At 42.5% G+C, this 20,801-nt stretch overlaps 1 protein-coding gene across 1 annotated transcript in view; it reads left to right on the forward strand.

Annotated features, from left to right (window-relative positions):
* Positions 1 to 19,880, forward strand: part of kcnh3 (potassium voltage-gated channel, subfamily H (eag-related), member 3) — a 171,392-nt gene extending 151,512 nt beyond the window's left edge. The window contains exons 11-15 of the mRNA XM_030757821.1: positions 5,484 to 5,698; positions 10,109 to 10,365; positions 10,819 to 10,919; positions 11,033 to 11,085; positions 18,903 to 19,880. Of these exons, the coding sequence (XP_030613681.1) occupies positions 5,484 to 5,698; positions 10,109 to 10,365; positions 10,819 to 10,919; positions 11,033 to 11,085; positions 18,903 to 19,880 (1,604 nt within the window). The remainder of the gene's footprint in view (positions 1 to 5,483; positions 5,699 to 10,108; positions 10,366 to 10,818; positions 10,920 to 11,032; positions 11,086 to 18,902) is intronic.
* The last annotated feature ends 921 nt before the right edge of the window (positions 19,881 to 20,801 follow it).

A 20,801-nucleotide genomic window follows, 5' to 3' on the forward strand; every position in this document is an offset into this window, starting at 1 on the left:
CCCTTTAGAAACTGCTGCTAAAAATGCGAGTTTCAGTTTGTTCACATGAATCATACAGTATATGGAACACAAGCTCGAGCAGGACATGGTTAACTTCTCTGAGATGCAGTCCTTTCAACCTCCAAACTTAAAAGGAGAGGCATATAAAAGCTATACAGTGGAAATACTGGGTGCTCAATTTGAATTTCAGTGAACATTTTTGGGGGATTTTTTATTGATTAATTTATTTTAAAAAAAAAAAAAGGTTTTCCTTTTTCTTGCTCTCCATTAGCCAGGATTAGCATGTTTGTTTGACGAGCAGCATTCAGTTTCCCTGTTAGAGATGCTTACCTATAAAGATGTGGAGTCCATGCATTGGTTATTGTTCGTACAAACTGGGACAACTGGGACGACATCACGGCGCCAGAACCAGTTTATCATTTAACGAGGTGTCACTGCTAATAAAATGTTGTTAAAATGACTGCTTCACCACTGGAATAGGAATTAGAAGAAGATGAAATGGGAAACAATGGGAACATTTTCTGTTGGACTTCATCTTTCCCACATGTCGCAGCACACTCCCTCTGCACCACCTGCGAATCCCTGTGCTCCTTCACTGAAGCTTCACAAAGATGCCTGCACATCACATATGAAGGAATACTGACATTCCCAGTATACCAACCCTAAAAAATATTTAGTTATTTGCTATGAAGAATGTGATAACATGAGGTTTATATTAACTGTGCTGATCTTCTAGGAATGAAGCAGAAGTCTTTGAAGTGAATGAAAACATTTGAGAGTTGGTGCTTTTTGCTCGTATATGTTTCAAACATCAAACAGTTCATGAGCATTTGAGTTATCGTCCTAATGCTGAAAAATATAATTAAAAATTGTGTGCTCAGACAAAATGTTGCACCTGTGACAACATCTTAGGATAATTTCTTTAGTTTGCAGTCTCACGGGTTAAAATCTAATTTCCTCTGGATTTGCTTTGAAGTCTTTGTGACCTTAATCCAGGAAACAGGGCGAGCTCCTGTGAGATGTGTTTTTGGGAACAGCTAAGACAATGTGGCCAACAGGGAGATGGGGGGGGGGGGGCTTCTTGTGCATTTGTCATGGCAGGAGTAGATGCACATATTTCAGTCAGTCTATCAAAAGGTCAGAATGTATGAATTAATGGTGCTTACCTGTTCATTTGCATTTCTCTGTGTCGATTTGAGGGGAAATGAATTGGATTCATCTTCAAATACCAAGCATTTGATTATAATCATGGCACACACACACACACACACACACACACACACACACACACACACACACACACACACACACATCGATAGACAGAATGGGGTGCTGTGCAGGTATTAATAATAAATAGATTTTACATTATTTAAACCCCTTGATTATTAATGCTGAAGTGTGGAAAGAGCAGGGCCCTGCAGAGCCCAGAGAACTCTGTGCACTGGCAGAGCCCTCCGTGGTACAGTGTTCTTCCAGGAACTATCCTGTGCCCAGGTGGACAGTAAAACAGATTAATCTCAAACTGATGGCTGGTCTCACATCACTGAGTGTCAGAGAGCAACTGCACATGATGAATTAGAGTCAGAGCCACAGACAATTTTCAACCTCATTTTGTTCAGCAGTATGAAATAAATTGAGGTGCACACAACCAGGCTGTCTTTGAGTTTTATTTACCTTTTCAAAGGGGTCAAACAACAGTACAGCCAACATGACGGCAGTCTGCATGCTTTTTTTTTTTAAATTATTACCAGGAGTCATTATAAGCCTGGAATATACATAGTGGCAAGTTATCTGTCTGCCATGGTCATAGAATATGTTCAGAAAATTGTGAAATAAAAGAGAACTTGTACATTAAAATGTGGCATATCTGAAAGATTACATGGAGACTGAAGACAATGTGGAGCCTTTCCTTCAGTAAGTATTGTAGTCTTAAAAATTTCCATTACACGTACCTGTTTTTAAAACATTAATTTAATGACTGTCTGCATGTAATACAACATGCAATGCGTTCAGAGCAAGTTACACCTGGATTAGCAGGCTAGTCCACATCAATGCCAGGACCCAAGCTTTCTCAGCAGAGCATGTATTTTAATCACTTCACCTGAAGTGTTGATGTCATTAGAGTGCATCGTGTTGGTCCTACACATGATGCAGATGCCTACCGGGCCAATCAACACCCAGGCTAATTTCCTCTGTCATGCAGAGGAAATTAGCCTGTAAATTTGGGCTTAAACTGACCTTTACTTTGACCAATACACAGAATCATTGCAAGCGTGGGGCGATACATACTTAAAACTGAATTAACAGTATGTGACACCAGTAAAAACACTGACCTTTTATTTCATCACACCCCCTGCTAGGCCAAGATGCCTAATTTAATTTATTTATTTAATTTATTAGATGGCTAGATGAGAGGAGCAAAAAGGGGGTGAGGGAATTATGAAATGTTGGGTGAAAACTTGCCTTCAAAAAGACAAACAACAAAAGAAAAAAATGAAGGGAACCAATCAGTGGTGAATACTTAAGGTATCAAATCAGTGCCATTGATAATATGAACTCCCTTCATAAGCTTTTGTTTCCTGCCCTCATCATTTTCACCTACACTTTCAAGTCTAGACAGATACATGCACTTAAATGTCACTTGCAAGTGTTTGTCTCCCGCTCAGTTTAACATTTTGCTGTGATTATGAGCAAAAGCGTTCCTTGTCACTGCTGTCGCTTTTGGCTGCCACCCATCATCTTTGTGACAGAGCATTCGAGCTGAACTGCAGCGGGCGGGGGAAGAAGAAGTGGAGGAGAGGAGATGTGAGTGATGTAAAAACGATAGGGAGACAGCCGAAGCACATGAAGGGCCCATCATGCCAAATTAAAAAGCATCACAGATTTGGAGGGAGGGGATTGAGAGATGAGGGTGCAGATGACAGCTGGATGGTGCTGAGTGCAGAGGCAGCAGGACAGGAAGGTGGTTCGAGGTTCAGAGGAGGGGTAGGAGGCCATGCCCAGTAACTGCTGTCGCTCACAGGCCATGTGCCAAGCTCCTGCTCACCCTGCCTCTCCCCTTCCTTCACTCTTTCTCACCCCGCCCCTCCGTTTCTTCTCATGCCAGTCTGCAGCCACCCCCACACTGTGTCCCTCTCCACTTACTCTCCCAGCTTTCCCTTGATTCCTTTGTCTTCCACCCTCCCTCTTCTCAGTCCACCTCCGCACTCCATCACCCTTTTTAGATCCCTGCTCGCCTCTGCCCTTCCCCACCCCGCCTCCCTCTGTCTTGCCTCTGTTCTCTCCCTGCTTGTTTTTTCCTCAGCTCCCTCTTTCTTTTCTTTGCCATGTGGCCGTGCAGCCTCAAGCCGCCTTTGATTTTTTTCCCTTTTTTCCCCAAATACTGTTGGGGGGCTTTGTCTGTCAGATGCTTCATAAATGAGTTTCCCTTATGGCCCATAACACATTTCCATTCCACTATGTGCTCAATTAATAATCTATGAAATCTGTGAAAATGCTGCACACATACGCTGCACGGTTGTATACTCTGCTGTATATATTGTGTGATTACAGTATATATGGAGTATGGTAGTCTGAGCAACATTGTGTAGCTGTTTCTTCTGGTGATTTATTGACAAAGCAACTTCTTTGCCTTGTATCTACAGTATAAACTCTCCTCCTCACCAAGTACTCAAGTAATTTATACTCAGTTCTACAGAGATGAAAACATTTGTCAGATTTGCACCAAAGCATTTATATGGATATGCTGGCCCCATAACATCCACCAGGTCACCAGTGACCCTATTTTGCCTGTGATCCCTGTGCTAAATGACTGGTTCTTGATTGCTTTAATTGGGATTCATTTTTAATAATAGGAATGGAATGGGAATAATGGGAACCTGTTACTATAAAGTCAGACTGGAAAGTTCAGCAGCATCTGAGTCAACTTGTGGATCAAGTTTGTTTTTTTTACATGCATTTTGAGCTTAAAGGCCTTTTATTATAAGGTTTCAATTTTATTTCATTTCCATTTGGAAACATTTCATATAAAGAGGTAGATGCTGAATGTCTCACAAAACCAATTCTGTGAAAGCACCTAAGCAGCAGAGGATAATAATATGTTAATATATGCTAAAGCTTACTAAAGTTAGTCTGGTAATTTTCTTTTAGAGTGACCTGATAATAATAATGAATTACAATAGTTCATCCTAGAAGTAATAAATGCGTGAAGTAGCTTTTCAGCATCAATCTGAGACAGGATGTTTTTAATTTTAGGAGCATTGCGCATTATATCCTGATGAAAAATGATTCCTCACAGTGCTGCTGGAGGTCATGATAATGCTAACCAGAAAAATGATCTTGTTAGACACCATGTTTGTAAGATTTTAAGGCTGAGTACAATAACCTCCGTTTTGCCTGAATTTAGAAGCAGGAAATTAGAGGTCATCCAGGCTTCTAGGTCTTTTAATACACGCCTATAGTTTAACTAATTGGTTTGTGCCATCTGGGTCCATGAATAAATAAAGCTGTGTATCATCTGCATAGCAATCAAAATGTACACTATGTCTTCTAATACTGCCTAAGGGAAGCGTGTATAATGTAAACAGAATCAGTCCCAGTACAGAACCCTGTGGGGACTCCGTGACTAACTTTTGTGTGCAAAGAATAGCTCCCCATTTACATGAACAAACTGGAGTCTATCAGAGATACAATTCAAACCACTGCAGCCCAACATAACATAAGTCAGTTTTGTGTTTATGGGGTGTTCTTATATATAATATTTAGTATTTTCAGTCATCGTGTTAGCTACGATGGGTCGATTTTTGTCATGTTAAAGTGCTTTTTACCAGTTTGTTGGTGTGTGTCTTTGATCAGCTTGGCATGTTTTTTCTGCCCAATGAAGCAGCAGACACTGAGCACACTGAATGACTCATAGACCTGTGATGTGGGTGGCAGTTTAACTAAACTAACAGACAACATACAACTATCCTGTGACTAGTCTTCTTGATCTATGAAAACAGTAGAGCAGTATATGCAACTTCACTGTAATGCACACATAAGGAACTAAACAGTTTGTACACTTTTTGGTCGACCGAACAACACATGCAGAGACAACATATCTCTGACATTTGAAAAGGTGTTTTGTGCTGTGTGCTGCTTTATGCAGGTGGTGTAAGTTTATATGAATTAAAGGGACCTTTGTAAAGACAGAACAATGCGTTTGCAGATACATTAGACATACAAAGATGTGTTCCCACCGCCGCTGTTGAAATGACCTCACAGGTCCTATTCTTTATTCTTCTTTCTTTGATGGTGCGCTGCTCTGATACTCTGTATGTTTAACTGACTTAACAAGCATCACATTGGCTGATGCTGCTCTCTCAGGTGTTGACAGCTAGTGAAATCAGGCTCCCTCTAAACAACTCCTTCAAAGACAGATATCTGTGCATCTTTTTGATGCTTTTGTTTGTGGTACATTCACTTTTGTCTTCTCACCTCCCCAGGTAAAGGAGACCTGATTGGCTCAGACTCCCTGACAAAGGAACAAGTCATCAAAACCAACGCCAACGTCAAGGCGCTGACTTACTGCGACCTGCAGTATATCAGCCTCAAGGGCCTCCGAGAGGTTCTCCGACTTTACCCTGAGTATGCCCAGAAGTTCATCAGCGAGATACAACATGACCTCACTTATAATCTACGAGAGGGCCATGGGGCTGATGTGAGTATCTGCAGTAGATTCATGGCTGACACTGTTGGTGAATTTGCACATTTAGGAATAAATAAAGTGTACTTAAACTGAAATTATTTTTAATATGGACTTTGTCTTTGTGGTCAAACAGCTGTTCAGTGGAGTAGTTGAATATTTTTTTAAGCAAAAGTATAACTTAAAAATATTCCTGCTTTATTCTGACTTTTAATAATCTTTTACACAGCCTATGTGAAATTATATCTATAAATTATGATCATGCAAATACTGACCTGACATGATCTATAAAAGACATGCAGCCTGTCTAACAGCCAGCAGGGGGCTACTCCTTTATTTGTGTAAAGAAACGATATTACATAGAAGTCTATGAAAAAATGATTCGACTTTCACCTGATTTATGGCCTTGGTAAAAGCTTCCCTGATGCGTTTAGAGTCTCACTCACTAGTTTTAAGTCTTGTTTAATACATCATGAAGTTCATTTTGTAAATTTTAATTCACTTTAGAGTGAAACAGGGACAACCTTACAATCAATAAGCTGTTTCAAGTCATTCTCAGCCAGTTTGATCATGTTGTGGTTAAAAAAAAAAAGTGGCTACGTCTGTCTTTATAATCAGTCCATAATCCGGTGATGAGGACCTGCAGGCTTTTTGTTACTTCATCTAAAACCCCTGCTTTTTGGAAGTCTTGGCTTGGGGTGACAGTTGGCACAAAAATATTGCTGTAAACTGTCACTAAGGGTATGCAGGAGGCATAAAACTGAATGGTGCACATTTATAAATGTGCATAGGAACAGTTTTGATTAAACAACCCACCAGATCAGTCACAACACTAAATGTGCAGATTGTAATGCAAGGAATATTTATATGAGGCTTAGGGGTAGCCCGAGGAGACGTTTGCCTTAAAAAGGGTCACATGGATGAGCACTCTGCCATCGCTACTTCAAAATACCCAGATCTATGCACACATCACACTTTGACAAGCCTAGCCATGAAAGGCATTTTCCCTGCTGGCATCTATACACAGAGTGTGCATTCGGCTGGTGCTGCAGCAGCAGCAGATGGAGGGAAAAAAAAGCATAGGGACAAAAATAGCTTAGTGTTGCTGTTTGAAGTTGTCCCGTTACTAAAAATAGAGCGGGGGGGGGAAGCACGGGCTCTCCCTGACTGGCTGTCCCCCCACAGCTGCTGCTAAGATTGGATCCTGCTTAATATAAATAGCTCAGCCAGCCGAGGAGTAGAAAGAAAGATGAAGGGGAGGGGGAACTTTGGTTAGCTCATTTTCTCTTCTGCTTATACTCTCTCCTATTCCACTGCAGTGCAGTTTGGTTCTCCAGGGCTCAGCACACTTACTGCAGAGTGTGAACATGTTAGTGTGTGTCTAAAGGATGCATTACTCTAGATGCACAATCTGCTGTGCATATCTTAGGTCTGGGTTACAGATGTCCATCCTGGTTATGAGTGCAAAAAGCCCTTCTGGTATCTGCAGCCCAGAAGAGAGCGTATTTGCATAGGTATCCAAGAAAGACTGGTGGAAAACGGAAGAACCCCCTTCCTCACTAAACTAGCATTTCATGCAAACTTAAATGGTGAATGACGGTGTTCACGAAGGCAGAGTTTACAAAGCAAGGAAGTAAGAAGAAAAGGATGAGAAAGCAAAAGTCTCCATTGTATAAATGATGGTTCACTGCTGATTCACTGATCACAGACTAACTGTCATGACCCCCCAGAGCCTTGGGCAGAAAATTGTGATGTGCATGATCAACCAGCGGACAGAGTGCACAGAACTGTGCTGCTGAAAAGATGAGGATATTCAAACAAGTTTTTAACTCTATGGCCATTCTCACACGGGTCATTCTTGTTCATCCTCTGTACGTGCATCTACTTCCATGCAGCTAGATTTCTGCCTACAGCTCCGACTCGACCGTACACACGATGCAAACTCCCACACGCTCTCGCACACAGGCGAGCAAGAGGACGGCAGCACGCGGCAAGCACACACTTATCACGCCCCCGCATCGCAGAGCTGCTCCTTGGTGCGCTCTGGAGCTGGGAGCTAAGATTAGAACAAGAGAGCTAAAAATAAATTACAGTGGCACGGGTATAGAAGGGGGAAGCTGGCTGAGTGGAGGGCGCTGGGGACAGAGGAGGGAAAAAAGAGAGGATGCTTAGCAGGCAGGGAAGGAGGGAGAAGAGAGAGACTTGACTAAAGGGAGAGAGCAGGGGGGCAAAGGGAAAGCAGAGGGGTGTTGGCTTAGCTGCATGTTGAGATATATGATACATTCATAACTCACTGCACCAGTCTTTGTATGTTAAAGTCCATACAGGTGAAACTGGGGGTTTAATGAAGTAGCAGCATTCCTACACTTAAATTACATATATGTCTTGTATAGTAATGCACATTCATTTTGACCTTGACTGAAGAGAACCTTCTTTCACATAAAGAGCTGGAATTTGTTAAAATAATCAAAATATTCCATTTTTTGAGTGGTTAGTAAAAAAAAAGTAAGATGGGGTGTGGTTGCTGAGACTCTCCTCACTACAGCTCTACTACAAGCCACATAAAACATTCAGAGATCTGACTCTTGTTAACCTGAAGTCATACTTAACACAGAGACTACCACACTGCATTCACAGTTGTTTGTATTCTCTTTCATTCAATAAAGAACTTTGAACTTTCGAGTTTTTAAATCAGAGTTCTCGTTTTGTTTCTCTTTTTAAGTTTCTGTAGCCCTGCATTCAAACTGGAGACAGCCTAAATTGCTCAGTTCATAAGCAGGGACAAGGCTGATGGGAAATGGGGGAGGTATGGGACTGTAACTGTCAGGGGTGTGTGTGTGTGTGATGAGGCAGGGGGGAGAAAAAAAGTGAGATGCAGCAATCTGTATTAAATGTAGCGTGACAAGCTTCTTTTTGTAGTCTAGCAAAGACGGAGGCAAACGGATACTCACTCCAAAACAAAAATGAGAAATAATTGGTATTCAGCCAGTCACCATAAGCCTCTCCACTTTGCTTTCAGATTGTTCACTCACATTTCTGCATCTGACACAATCACCCAAGGGTGACACTGGGACACATTCAGTCTATAAATAGGGGAGCAGTTTAGTAACTGCTCATGTTTTGGTCTATGCGCACATTTATGTGGAAGGTAAAATAAAATGAAAGGCATCCATACTTCACATAAAAACAAATATGTCCAGCCAATATTTTACCGTGTCCATGAGGCTCTTTGTGGTACACTAACACTTCAAATTGAACTGTTAGGTCATATATACTGTTACATTGGTGGATGTTCACACTAAATATGGGCAAAGTTTCATACAATGAGGTCAGTGTGTGTACAGCAGGTGTGACATAAGGAAATCACACGGCATGAAGGCTGTCCCGCTCCAAAGACCCAATCAACACCCGAAATGGGAAACGCATCAGCCTCTGCTGCACATGCACAGCGCAGGTTCCCAACTGCTTTTTTTGGAAATTATAATGTTATGGAACTTTGTGTATGCAGCATGAGTTTTGAGGTTTAAAACTAAAATAAAAAAAAGAACTTTTTAAAAACTCTGAAATGTTTTTGTTTTGTTTGGTTTTAGTCACATTCATCTGGTGATTCTGTAGATGCATTTAAGTTAAAGTTGTAAAAAGAGGCTTTAAAATAACCACCAGAATTTGATCCGAGGCGCTGGCTCAGTTGGTGACTTATTGGTGAGTTCAGGATGATGTCAGTGAGAGCAGACATCCCTGATGTGGCCATCCCAGGCACACAGCTCTGTCTGTGAGCATAAAAGCCCCACCCACGTGCTCTTCAAATCTTTTTTTCTTTTCTTTTTTTGTGAAGTAATCAGAGGAAGGTTGTTTGTTTTTTTGTTTTTTGTTTTTTTGGTTTTTTTTTTTTTTGGGGGGGGGGGGGGGGGGGGGGGGTAGCTTGTTCCAGGCAAAGGATGAACTGAGAGGCTGCATAAATGGCCAGTCTATGATAAATGAGGGTTACTTTGAGCTGTGAATTATGCAAAGCTACTCTACTCCAAGAATAAGAAGTGAGAATAAAGTTTAAAAGTGTTTGTACACTAAAGGAATGTATTGGGATGACTTCAAACACAAATGGCACATTTCTAATGATACTTTGGATACTTTCTATATTCAGTTACCTCTGAAAGATAAGGGGTTCAAAAATCTTCAAAACAAAGAAAAAAAAAGCAAAATGTTGTTAATCAAACAATATCCTAAATGTTGGAACTGAATGTACAAAAAAGATATTCAAAGCATTCTTGTAGTAAAGGCAGAAACTCTTGTGTTTGCCTGCCACCCACTGGTTCAACCTTGTAACTCCCTTTACCGCCATAGTGAGTTTAATGCAGTGGTCACAACAGAGCCAGCAGGTGTGCTCACATCATTTCAGTGTTCAGACTGTTCCTCTCTTTGTCTCAGGTGGACTGGGAGAGTAACGGCGGCTTGGTGAAGAAGCTGCCGTCCATCCGCGAGGATGAGGAGGGCGACGAGGAGCAGAGCTCCGTGTCCCGAGCTCCTCGCTCTCCGCTGCACCTCAGCCGGGGTCTCAGCTCACCCCTGCGCTCCCCTCTCCTGCCGCCCAGGCCTTTCCGTGCTCCCTCTGACCACTTGCGCCCGTCCACCCTGCAGATACCAGTGGTGAGCTTCAGCAGTGCACCACCTGAACTCAGCCCCAGGTAAAATACACACACACACACACACACACACACACACACACACACACACAGATGCACGGCTCAATGGGAAGGGGGGAAAAAAATGAAACCGAAGATTGATTCAAAACATCCCTGTCAGAGAGGAGCAACTGAGCAAACTGCTGCAGCATAGGTGTCTGGTTGCTATGGCAACCACTAGATTACAGTGCTGGTGGATCACATGGGGCCTGGCTACTGTTGTAGGTTCTCACACACTGAAGGATAATGTGTGTGCGTGCAGATCAAACATGTCCGTGTGCGCGCAGAGATTTCTCACAGGCTGCGTGCAGTGGTGTGCGTGATGCAAAGCAGCTGATAAAGAGCTTTTTTTTCATGTTTGTGTTAAAAGATCCAAACTGTACTAACTGCACTTTAAGCTCTTTTACATTCAGCTGATTACAGTCCTCTCACACGCTCTCTCTCCTGTGCGCGTAGATTCGTGGATGGCATTGAAACAGAGAACAATTCCACCTCAACACAGAAGTTTGAGTTCAGCCCCGGCCCGTCACCTGCCGCTCCGCCCTCACCGTATGCAGGTAACACACACACACACACAAAGCCACACACAGTGTAGTACTTTGTCTGCGTCAGAACAGTACATTTTCCTAAAGGCTTAATGCGTCTGCATGTGTGCTTGTGTTGCCTGTAGGGATCCGTGAGCACTCTGAGATCAAGCAGAGTGTGTCTAAACTGACTGAGGAGGTAAGTGCTGACTTGATGCTGATGATAATTGTCTGTGTGCACATCTGCCGCAGGGATCTAATGTTTTCCTCCACAAAAGAGGTTTGATTTTTCTGTTAGTCAGCGGGATATGTCATAAACTACACGACAGTAGGTCATGGTTGGGAAAACATACAGATAAAATGAATAAGGTTATGAATAAAATCCTGATGTTGCTCATGATGCTGGTTCACTGCCAAACTCTCTTTCCTGACTGAGATACTAGAATGAAACAGAGCTGTTGGTTACATTTGTTGGAAAGTTAGCCCAAAAGAGGAATCATTTATAGTTTGTGCTTTGATCTTAGGCCCTAGGTGGCACATCTTTGTATTATTTTCTTGTTAAGTGTACATTCATGTGCCACTTTATTAGGTATATCTTTGCTAGGTACATCTAGTTTAGCACCCCCTTTCACCATCGGATCTGCCTTTATTCTTCGTGGCACGGATTCACAAGGTGCTGGAACCGTTTTTGGTCCATATTGACATGATAGTGTCACTCAGTTGCTGCAGATTCCACCACATCCCACAGTTGCTCTACTGGATTGAGATCTGGCAACTTTGGAAGCCATTTGAGTACAGTGAACTCATCATGTTCAAGAAACCAGTTTGAGATGAGTTGAGCTTTGTTACATAGTGTGTTATCCTTCTGGAAGCAGCTATCAGAAGATGGGTACACTGTGGTCATAATGAGATGGATGTGGTCAGCAACAATGATGACCATGACAACAATCTTAAGTGGTACTAGGGTGCTCAAAGTGTGCCAAGAAAACATTCCCCACCCCATTACACTGTCACCACCAGCCTGCACCCTTGATATAAGGCAGGATGGATCGATGCTTTCATGTTGTTTACATGAAATTCTGATCCTACCATCCAAATTGCAGCAGAAATCAAGACTCGGACCAGGCAATTTTTTTTTTCTAATAATTTGGTGAGCCCTTGTAAGCCTAGGTCTCCTCCTGTTAGCTGGCAGGAGTGGCAGCCAGTGCAGTCTTCTGCTGCTGCAGCACATCTGCTTCAAGGTTCAGCATGTTGCGTGTTCAGAGATGCTGCTGTGAATACCGTGGTTGTCATGAGTATTTGAGTTGCTGTTGACTTCCTATCAGCTCGAAGCAGTCTGGCCAGTCTCTCTGAATTATGGCATCACCCAGAGAACTGCCACCGTTCTCTGTAAACTCTGCAGGAAAATCCCAACCTGTCTGGCACCGACAACTTAAATCACCTTTCTTCCCCATTCTGATACTCAGTCTGAACTTCAGTGGGTTGTCTTGACTGTATCTGAATGCAGAGTTGCTGTATTGTTTGTTTGTTTGTGTTTTGGAAGCAGTTTTTACCTGAGATCATGTGTTATAGCTTTAAATACATTGCATGCAATGAATGGATTTAAGCTGCTCAGCAGTTTGAAACCATTTTTTTACCCTTTTATATTTTAGTATTTTTTAACCATTGTCTTGCTGACAGTGAGATCTTGAAAAAGAATCTCATCTGAAGCCTGGATAAACTGTAATTAGCATTAATGGTCCCTTCACAGATGTGAATTACCCAAGCGGTGTGCTCCCCATATTATGGTGATTGCAGGCTGTTGAACTGTGCTCTGATAACAAGCGGGGTGATTCCTCTGCTCTTTATCCTGAGCACACTTTTTCCCCCCAAGAATGGCAGATTTTGATTGGTCAGACCACAAGAGAGTTTTCTGGTTCATAGTCTGTCTTAAATGAGCTCAGGCCCACAGAGTGAGGCAGCATTTCTGATTCCTGATTATGTTTTTTTCTTCTTCTTCTTCTTCCTCTTCCTTTTCTTTGCATGAGAGTTAAACTTGTGTTTGTGAGATTTTCTGTTCTTAATACAGAGCTGCCTGTGGTCTAAACTAATTAGTCATGGAATGTTTGACTTTTTTGTTTTTAATCATTACATAAATTGCACAAAGTCTGTCCCAACATTTTTTTTTTTTTTGAAACGTGTTACTACCATCAAATTTCAGGAATAAGAAATGCTAAAATCATAATAAATACAAGCCACTGAGAATGCATCATTGTCTGTGATTGGCATCATTAAGGTAAGAACTAAGTTGTCTGAGATGTTTAGTAGATGCATCTGTGGTGTGAATTTGAACATTGTAGGTCACATCGTTCTGGATTTATTGTGTTCACAAAATGTTCAGAAAAACTTGACCTCTGACCTTCACCCAATTATGTCAGAAATTTAACCAGATGATCTACGGGTCATTGGCCATCTTTTGTGCATATGTGGTAGTTTGCTGTAATATTGTTAACAAACAATAACAATTAACAAACAATAGCCTGTTCCTCCCCGTGGTTGTTGGCACTGGTAATGGCGACACGCAGTAGCAGTCGACCCCATCTGGGGGCGGGGTTAAAATTCCCATAAACACTCCTAAACCTGTGGAAAGCCTTCCCAGAAGAGTTGAAGCTGTTATAGCTGCAAAGGGTGGGCTGAAATCATATTAAAGCCTATGGATTAAGAATGGGACGTCACTCAAGTTCATATGTGTGTGTGTGTGTGAAGGCTTTTGCCAACATAGTGTGTGTTGAAATTTAAGTCAGTTTTCTGTTATGAAAGTGGCTTTTTTAAGCTGGCTAAATCACTGCGTTAGCTTAGACTGAGCACATAACCTGGTCAGGAGCAGGTCAGAGTTTCAGTTTCAAATCTGCTGGAAGCGCCAAGTTTTCACTGATTCTTTTATTTACAGCAAGTGCAGTGTAGATGTATTCCCCCAGCCAGTGTAGGCTGGGGGAATACATTTTATATGTGCAGGCTGTTAAGCAGTGCCTCACTAAAACCACTGAATGAAGTACAAATTGTGTGTAATGGTGAATGTGCATGTATTAGTTTGGTGATGCAGAAAATCTGTAAGTGTTATAGTTGATTCTAATCTGCTGCTGAGTCTCTTTTACTCTGCTAGAACTGCAGCTAATAGAACACAGAACACACACCTAGAACACCTGTTCAATCAATAATCATCATTTCATTTTGATCTGCTGACAAACTAAACCATCTTCTTTATTAGGCTGCTGGACAGAAATCCTTAATGTTTAAATGTAATAGTTTAAAGTTTCAGAGCTTTAGTGTGCAGCTGTCACGTTAGAAATAAACAGCAGCACCGTGAGCACACTCAGCATTAGAATAATTAACTGCAGTTCAGATGTTTATTTTAATGCTCTGTGTGCTAAATCCCAAGATTAATGATTTTTCCGCAGAATTAATTTCTTGTCTTATTTGCAGCCGTGTTGCTTTTTGCTGTTATTTTGTTATATTCTTTATGAGCTCTGCTGTCAAACACAGACGACAGTCAGTGGAGCCGCTCCTATACTCAGCCGACCGGCATCTTTCTGCTAAATTTGTTGCTCCTCGGTCATTTATATTTTAAATCTTCTGAAACTTGGCACAAATAATAAGGATCTACGAAGTAGGGAAGAGGGATTTTAACTTTTTAAAAATTTTTCTGAAATGAATTTTTGAATAGTGATGTTTACCTTTTAATCCCTACTGCTGCCTTATTCCTGTGCCAACTGTTTTGAAACTTGAAACAGTGTCTAAACCTTCAGACTGAACCAGTCCCAGCAGGTCTACCCAGAACCAGTTCTACTCAAAGGCACCAGAGGCTCTGCAGCAGATCAGCAGACTGTGTCCGGGTTAAATCCAAAATGGATCACAGACTCACATTCACATTCAGCTCCGGTCGTTTTCCAGCTTATCACGTCTGGATCAGCTTTAGATTTGTTCATAGCTGATTTTGTCAGAGTTTATCTATAAAATCTCACTAAGCATTTTTATCCAGTAATGGCAGGAAGATTTTATAAAGAGGTTGTTATCGCCCATTTTTGTTGAATAATTACTGAAACAACAAAACGTTTTTAAACTGTAGCCGAAACTGGCAGGTCCTCCCTGGAGTCTGCTGTCTGGGTTACTAACGTCACAGGTCGATCAGTAAACTGTTTCTGGATCTGTGTTTGTTTCTCCAGGTTTTTATCTTTACTTTCACCTGCAGTTTGTCCCGGTCAGGTTACAGCTGAATAATTACATTAAATGTAAAATTAGGATTCCTGCTTCATCTAATCAAATGTAATATACCTGCCTGTCGTGTGTGTGTGTGTTTAGAATATTAAACTTTTATACTTTCTATGATTTCTTCCCTCACTTTTTTTTTTTATAAACATGTTCAGCACTCACGGTGTTCATTTTCGGCTCTGCTCTTTGCCCGTTGCCATGGTTTATGGGGAGACTCAATGTGTTAACATCAGCTAACAACTCTGAGTTTGTTAATCCTGAGATGAGGTTAACTTTGGGTTTTCTGCTCCAGAAAGAGAGTTAGTTTCAACTCTGAGTCAGTTACCAGAGTATCTCTGTGACTGCTCCTGAACCAGCTGACTGACACTTTGATTAATTTCTTCATTCATAAAGTTGCAGTCAAAGTGCATGAGGGAGCAGAATTTTACGTTTTTACAAGCGCTGATGTCGGTTTGCTATTTTTTGTACTTAATATGCGAGTTTTTATGATCATTCGCGCGTTGATATATAAGGACGGAGACAGCAGTTATGTCACAGATTTATGATCAAATCTACAGTCTCCGTCTGGCTCACTCTGTGACTCTGGGGGCAGTAATGCAGCTGTCAGGTTCCCCACCCTGGAAACATTTACTGCAGGTTGCTGCAGCATCAAACTTATCTGAATATTTTATGTTAAAAACTTGCTCACAGATTGAGATTCTGTCATTAATTTATGTCACACAACATTTTGAAATGTACGGGGGCTGGACAATGTAACTGAAACACCTGGTTTTAGATCACAATAATTTATTAGTATGGTGTAGGGTCTCCTTTTGCGGCCAATACAGCATCAATTCGTCTTGGGAATGACATACAAGTCCTGCACAGTGGTCAGAGGGATTTTAAGCCATTCTTCTTGCAGGATAGTGGCCAGGTCACGACGTGATGCTGGTGGAGGAAAACGTTTCCTGACTCGCTCCTCCAAAACACCCCAAAGTGGCTCAATAATATTTAGATCTGGTGACTGTGCAGGCCATGGGAGATGTTCAACTTCACTTTCATGTTCATCAAACCAATCTTTCACCAGTCTTGCTGTGTGTATTGGTGCATTGTCATCCTGATACATGGCACCGCCTTCAGGATACAATGTTTGAACCATTTGATGCACATGGTCCTCCAGAATGGTTCGGTAGTCCTTGGCAGTGATGCGCCCATCTAGCACAAGTACTGGGCCAAGGGAATGCCATGATATGGCAGCCCAAACCATCACTGATCCACCCCCATGCTTCACTCTGGGCATGCAACAGTCTGGGTGGTATGTTTCTTTGGGGCTTCTCCACACCGTAACTCTCCCGGATGTGGGGAAAACAGTAAATTTGGACTCATCAGAGAACAATACATGTTTCACATTGTCCACAGCCCAAGATTTGCGCTCCTTGCACCACTGAAACTGACGTTTGGCATTGGCACAAGTGACCAAAGGTTTGGCCCGGCCGTGTATATTGACCCTGTGGAGCTCCTGACGGACAGTTTTGGTGGAAACAGGAGAGTTGAGGTGCACGTTTAATTCTGCCGTGATTTGGGCAGCCGTGGTTTTATGTTTTTTGGATACAATCCGGGTTAGCACCCGAACATCCCTTTCAGACAGCTTCCTCTTGCTTCCACAGTTAATCCTGTTGGATGTGGTTCGTCCTTCTTGGTGGTTTGCTGACATTACCCTGGATACCGTGGCTCTTGATACATCACAAAGACTTACTGTCATGGTCACAGATGCACCAGCAAGACGTGCACCAACAATTTGTCCTCTTTTGAACTCTGGTATGTCACCCATAATGTTGTGTGCATTGCAATATTTTGAGCACAACTGTGCTCTTACTCTGCTAATTGAACCTTCACACTCTGCTCTTACTGGTGCAATGTGCAATTAATGAAGACTGGCCACCAGGCTGGTCCAATTTAGCCATGAAACCTCCCACACTAAAATGACAGGTGTTTCAGTTTCATTGTCCAACCCCGGTACAGTCTGACTCTTCACACATTTTCCACTGAAAAATCACCTAAATCGGTGTCAGTGGGTCAACACAGAGCCGGATCCGCCCGAAGGAATTATAGGCTCCATAACGGACGCGGAAACTCTCATCCTTCCAAAACTAGACTGAAATATCTCAGCTCTAGCTGATCAGCATATAGACAGCTCTATAAAGGTTTAGACGTTTGAGACATGTTTGCCTTTTCTGATAAAACCTTACCTCCATAAAAGACTCGGAAAGCTGCCCTGCATTTTTATTTTTGTTATTACTTAAAGCTTAGTATTAGCAATCAGTCAGGAAGCTGTCAGGAAGCCATCATCTGTCAGTGAAGGCTGTGATTAGATCAAATTATAAATCCTTACACTGGGAACATTAAAGCTTCTTCTGTACGTCTCTTTAAGTATTTTTATCCACAAATAATGGGGTTTTGTTTTGTTTTTTTGAAGTGAGGTTGTTACATCCTGTGAGTATTAAAGAATTACTGAAAAAATGAAATGGTCATAAACTGTTTATTTAATAAAAAAATGGACTTGGGGCAGATCCACTCTGGAGTCTGTTGCTGTCTGAGTAACTAATCTCACGGGTCCGTCAGTAAACTGTGTCCCTGTCAGGTTAGAACTGAATAATTAGATTTAAATATCAAAAATAAAATTAGGATCGCAGCTTAATCAAAATTCAAATTGAGTAAATGATGATGAAAGATGATGTTAAACAAAATGTATATTTGTTATAACAAACGTTTATTCTGCCGGATGATGACAGAGTGGACCAAGCTGACTCTTTTCTTAAGATAAATATCACAGTCAGCACGGACGTGTTCACATTCCTCGGACCGCAGGACTAAAAAGGAGGCGTGGCTCTTTACTTACCCGTTGCCATGGTGAATCGGAGCTCCACTGATTATGGCTTTCTTTATTCACTCAGGTGCTTAACTCAAGGTGAACAGACTCAGAGTTGATTGAGCTGACTCTGATCAGCTGTTGTGGAACAGGAAACCCAGAGCTGATCTCAAAGTTGATCAACTTTTTAAAATTACATTTTTAAACATAGTTTGTTGAACATACGTCCTGGAATATGGCCCTGCTCCCTGCTGCAGAGCCCAGTTATTATTATGGGCCCTGTGGTTTCTATTATTTCTTTGTCATCCTCTTTCACCTGCCCTCTGTATTCCCCTGTCTGTCCTGTTAAATGTTAGTCTACATGTTTCATTGTGAGTTATGTATTTTGGGGAGTTTTGTGTATCTTTTTCGGGGGGGTTTGTCCTTTGGCCTGTTTGCTTTGTGATGATCCGCCCCACCTTCACTGTTTTCACCTGTGTTTGTCGGCATCTGTGCCTTGTTTTGCACTGAGTTCTCTACTGTCTTCTTGTCCTTGTCTGTATTCCCTTCCTACCCTGTTGTCCTCTTTTCCTGAGTTTTTGGTTTGTTTTTTGTCATTTTTTTTCTTACTTTGGTCAAACTTGCATATCAGCTTTAATAAAACTCACCTGTTAATTTTTGCATTTTTCGGTCTGGCTTTGGCTCCTCCTTTAGAGCAATCCTGGCAGTTATCAGACTGGTCTCCCTTAGGAATGCTCATTACGCTTTTTGTGTCTGTGGTGAATGTTAGGTAGTATGTGTATCTGATTATGTTTTATGCAAATAAGGATTAAAGTTTTGGATATTTTTGATATTTTTCATGAGAAATGTCACACAGGATTTGCATGAACTTTCCTCCATCTGGCTTGCCAAAGTTAACCCTGTCTCTCTTCACCACACAGATGAACGGTCTCTCTAAACAAGTTTCCAAACTCAGTCAGGAGCTGCAGGAAATGACACGCCTGCTCAAGCCTCTCCTCCAAATGGCACCACAGCCAGTCCTGATGACCATGATGCCAAATTTAACATCACCGCCCAGCAGTGCCACCCTACTGTCATCGAGCACCTGCTATGGTGTGCCGCCTCCTTCCACACCTTGCTCACTCCAGAGACCAAACATTCATTCCCTGTTGGACAGCAGAGACACAGAGAGTGCAGATTTGCCAGGATGCCTTCTCCCAACTCCTCACTCACCAAAAAGGCCTAATTCAACTCCTTCAGCATTAGCACAGACCCCACCCAAAGCCCCAGGTGCCAACATCCAAGGGTCTGCTGACTCCAACCATCATTCACCGGAGGAAGGACTTCCAGAGGGGTGTGCAGACTCCCGAAGCCTCCGAGGTTCCTCCGGTAATGGGATATTTTTCCCCTCGGTGCAGGACCAACCTCCTCTGGCCTCTCACACCCCTTCACCTTCTCTCTCCTTCTCCATGTCTCTCTCTTCCTCATCATCCCTTTCCCCCTGCCAAGGACCTCACCTCTCCCGACCTGGCAGCTGTGCCAGCAGAGGCCTGCTCATCCCACCTCCCTCTCAGGACACCCAGCCTCCCACGTCTTCTTACTTTTCAGCTCCTCCATCACTCACATCCTCACCTGGAAATCATCGGCTGAGGCCTTCCCCTTCTGTGCCAGTCATATCCCCCAACACTTCCAACCACCCCTCCACTCTTTCTCTGCCATTGTCTTTGGATGCGGCAAATGCAAAGAGAAGAGATACCCAGACGCCACCTTGGTGTAACTCACAGCGACACTACCGGGCGGCAAGACCAATTTCTCACCCCCAGGAGCTGGAGATGCAGGAGCGGGGACGACATGTGGAAGAGGGGAAGTCCTCCACAGAGCACATCAGTTTCATTGATGAGGAGGAGCCAGCATTATGAACACGCTGAGCAAAAGGGAGAAATGATATTCAAGTAGCAGACAGTGAAAGACATAGGAACAGGTAAAAGAGAAATCAGAGCAAGGAAGTGATGGCAAAATTGTGATTAAAGAAAACAAATACAGGAAACAGAAAGCGGGTCCATTTCACACAGAAAGCCATTTGTCAGGCAGGAGATGCTAGAAGGACAGACAGGTAAACACAAGCACGTGTAGGAGTGCCAGCTGTCCACAAAGCAGTGCGAAGGAGTACTTTTCTCTGCAGATCAGCCACAGATTTACAATAGCACAAACTCTCTTACAGTATCAATGATCCAGTAGCATGAGTCAATCCCTGCAGCTACTGCAACACACAGGACCAGAGCACATCATTTTATCCTGTTCCACTGATCTCAAGAGCCTAATGAAGCTCTAGTGCTTTTTAATCCTAGTATGTCGTCTCTTCAAAGGGCAGGTACAAACACGTGTCTCGGCAGGAAACATGTCTTTACCCAAACTAGATAATCCAAGAATGTAAGCCCTTCAACGGTCTCAGTCACTTCACCTGGAAGGCCACTTTGCTTCATCAGTGGGATTATTATTTTTAAAGGAATGCGGTTATCTGCCCCAGGACTGGTAGACAGCTTTTTATGAAATAACCTCAGACTAAATGGTTCTACGAAGTGTTTTTTTAATAATGTTTCTTATTCCCCTCCTTCACACACACACACACACACACACACACACACACACACACACACACACACACACACACACACACACACACACACACAGCATTTGGGAACAACTTGGGGATTCTGTGTCTTCCCCAAGGTCACCCGGGCATGTGATGGAACTGGTGCTTAGTTGACAGCCTGCTCTACCACCTCAGCCACAGGTGACCCAAGTTTCATGCACATGCCACATTCATGAAAGAGATGTTG

This window comes from Archocentrus centrarchus, chromosome 21 (assembly GCF_007364275.1).
Source record: "Archocentrus centrarchus isolate MPI-CPG fArcCen1 chromosome 21, fArcCen1, whole genome shotgun sequence".
Classification (NCBI taxonomy): Eukaryota; Metazoa; Chordata; class Actinopteri; order Cichliformes; family Cichlidae; genus Archocentrus; species Archocentrus centrarchus.